Source organism: Capsicum annuum, unplaced genomic scaffold, assembly GCF_002878395.1.
Source record: "Capsicum annuum cultivar UCD-10X-F1 unplaced genomic scaffold, UCD10Xv1.1 ctg65298, whole genome shotgun sequence".
In the NCBI taxonomy this organism is placed as follows: Eukaryota; Viridiplantae; Streptophyta; class Magnoliopsida; order Solanales; family Solanaceae; genus Capsicum; species Capsicum annuum.
The window spans coordinates 1-1,350 of record NW_025874530.1 but is presented as its reverse complement, the minus strand read 5'-3'; the positions used below and the strand labels follow the sequence as shown (position 1 = coordinate 1,350).

Below are 1,350 nucleotides of genomic sequence, written 5' to 3'. Positions count from 1 at the left end.
CATACTCATTCTATATAATACACCCCTATGATAGCCACCCTCAACTTAGGTCATTTGCCTAAGTCAAGGTACACAGTGTCCAAGGAGGACCAAGGCCAAAATAGGTTCATTGTGATTTAAATGGGAAGATGATAGGTGTTATACAAAGAAATAGGCTAATTAGGCTCAAAATAGGGATCAAGGGACATTATATACATAGGGAAGGTCATTTAGGCTTAAAGTAAGCTAAAATCAAAATGGCCTATGATCCTTTCGAACCCCTACCCTTCAACCTAGGTAAGACTAACCAAGCAAGTTTTGGCTTCAGCATACAAAGGGAACTAAGTAGTTTCTCACACACACATGGGACACACGTATATCACAAGCTATGACTCATTCATTTTATACTGCTGTTTTGCAATGATTATTATGTTACTATAACTAATTCCATACAAAAATGCACAGTGGTCACACTTAAATGCAAATCACATAGCTAAAGAAGTAGACTAGTTGAAGAGGTGTACAAAAATCACAAAACAATTCAATTGCCTCAAGTACAAGTATTTATCCTAATCGTCTACAAAATTTTACAACAATAATTTACTCTACACCCTCAACTTAAAATCAAACAAAATCTGAACTAAGGGTTAGAGTATAACTAGAATTGATCAATCCCGGGGGTGATGGGTTCCTGACCCTACTACTGCATCTCCATCAGGAGCCTCGAACTGTTCTTGTGTAGCTGGTCTATCAGTCTCTGAAGGCCTATACGTGGAGCCACCTACGACTCTCGATGGGATGGTTGTCTCCCATCTCTCATTATCTACTAAGGACTCAATCCTTACCTTCTTCATGTCCTCTTTTTTAGACTTCTTTCTTTCCCTCTTCTCTACTTTTTATTCTTTATTATTATCGGGCCTCTCTCTCCTTCTTTTGTCTTTCTTCTCACCTTTTTTTTTCTTTTTCTTCACTAGCTCCTCTGTGAGATCAAACAATGGGATTTCTCCCTCAGACTCCTCTACTGCCGACTTTGATGACACCATAAATTGGTGTTGCCATAACTTTCCAACATTCATATTTACCTTAGCCAGCTCTGACCTAAGCAGTGCCATCTCTGGGTCTGATCTCTCCTTCGATCGTGCATTGAAGCGGTTCTCTAATTCATCAATCCTACCCGACAAGGCCTTGTAAGGCTCAATTGCAGCCTTAACTCTTTTATCAACTACAACTGCGAATTACTTGGCAAAGAGTTTTAGTTGAGCCTTGCACCACTTGGACTACTTTGCTACTCTCTTAAAATTTATCGGAGTGAAGGAAAATTTTTTTGTAGGCATAAAAGCTAGTGGATTTGTCTTAGTTCTAGGCACTGAT

General features: G+C 39.2%; 1 protein-coding gene across 1 annotated transcript; it reads right to left on the bottom strand.

Moving 5' to 3' along the window:
* Positions 1–875: 875 nt before the first annotated feature.
* LOC124893798 lies at positions 876–1,207 on the bottom strand (the record flags this gene model as incomplete). Its single annotated transcript, XM_047404653.1, has 1 exon — positions 876–1,207. A coding segment is annotated over one exon (332 nt), but the record flags the coding sequence as incomplete, so codon positions are not given.
* Positions 1,208–1,350: the final 143 nt, after the last annotated feature.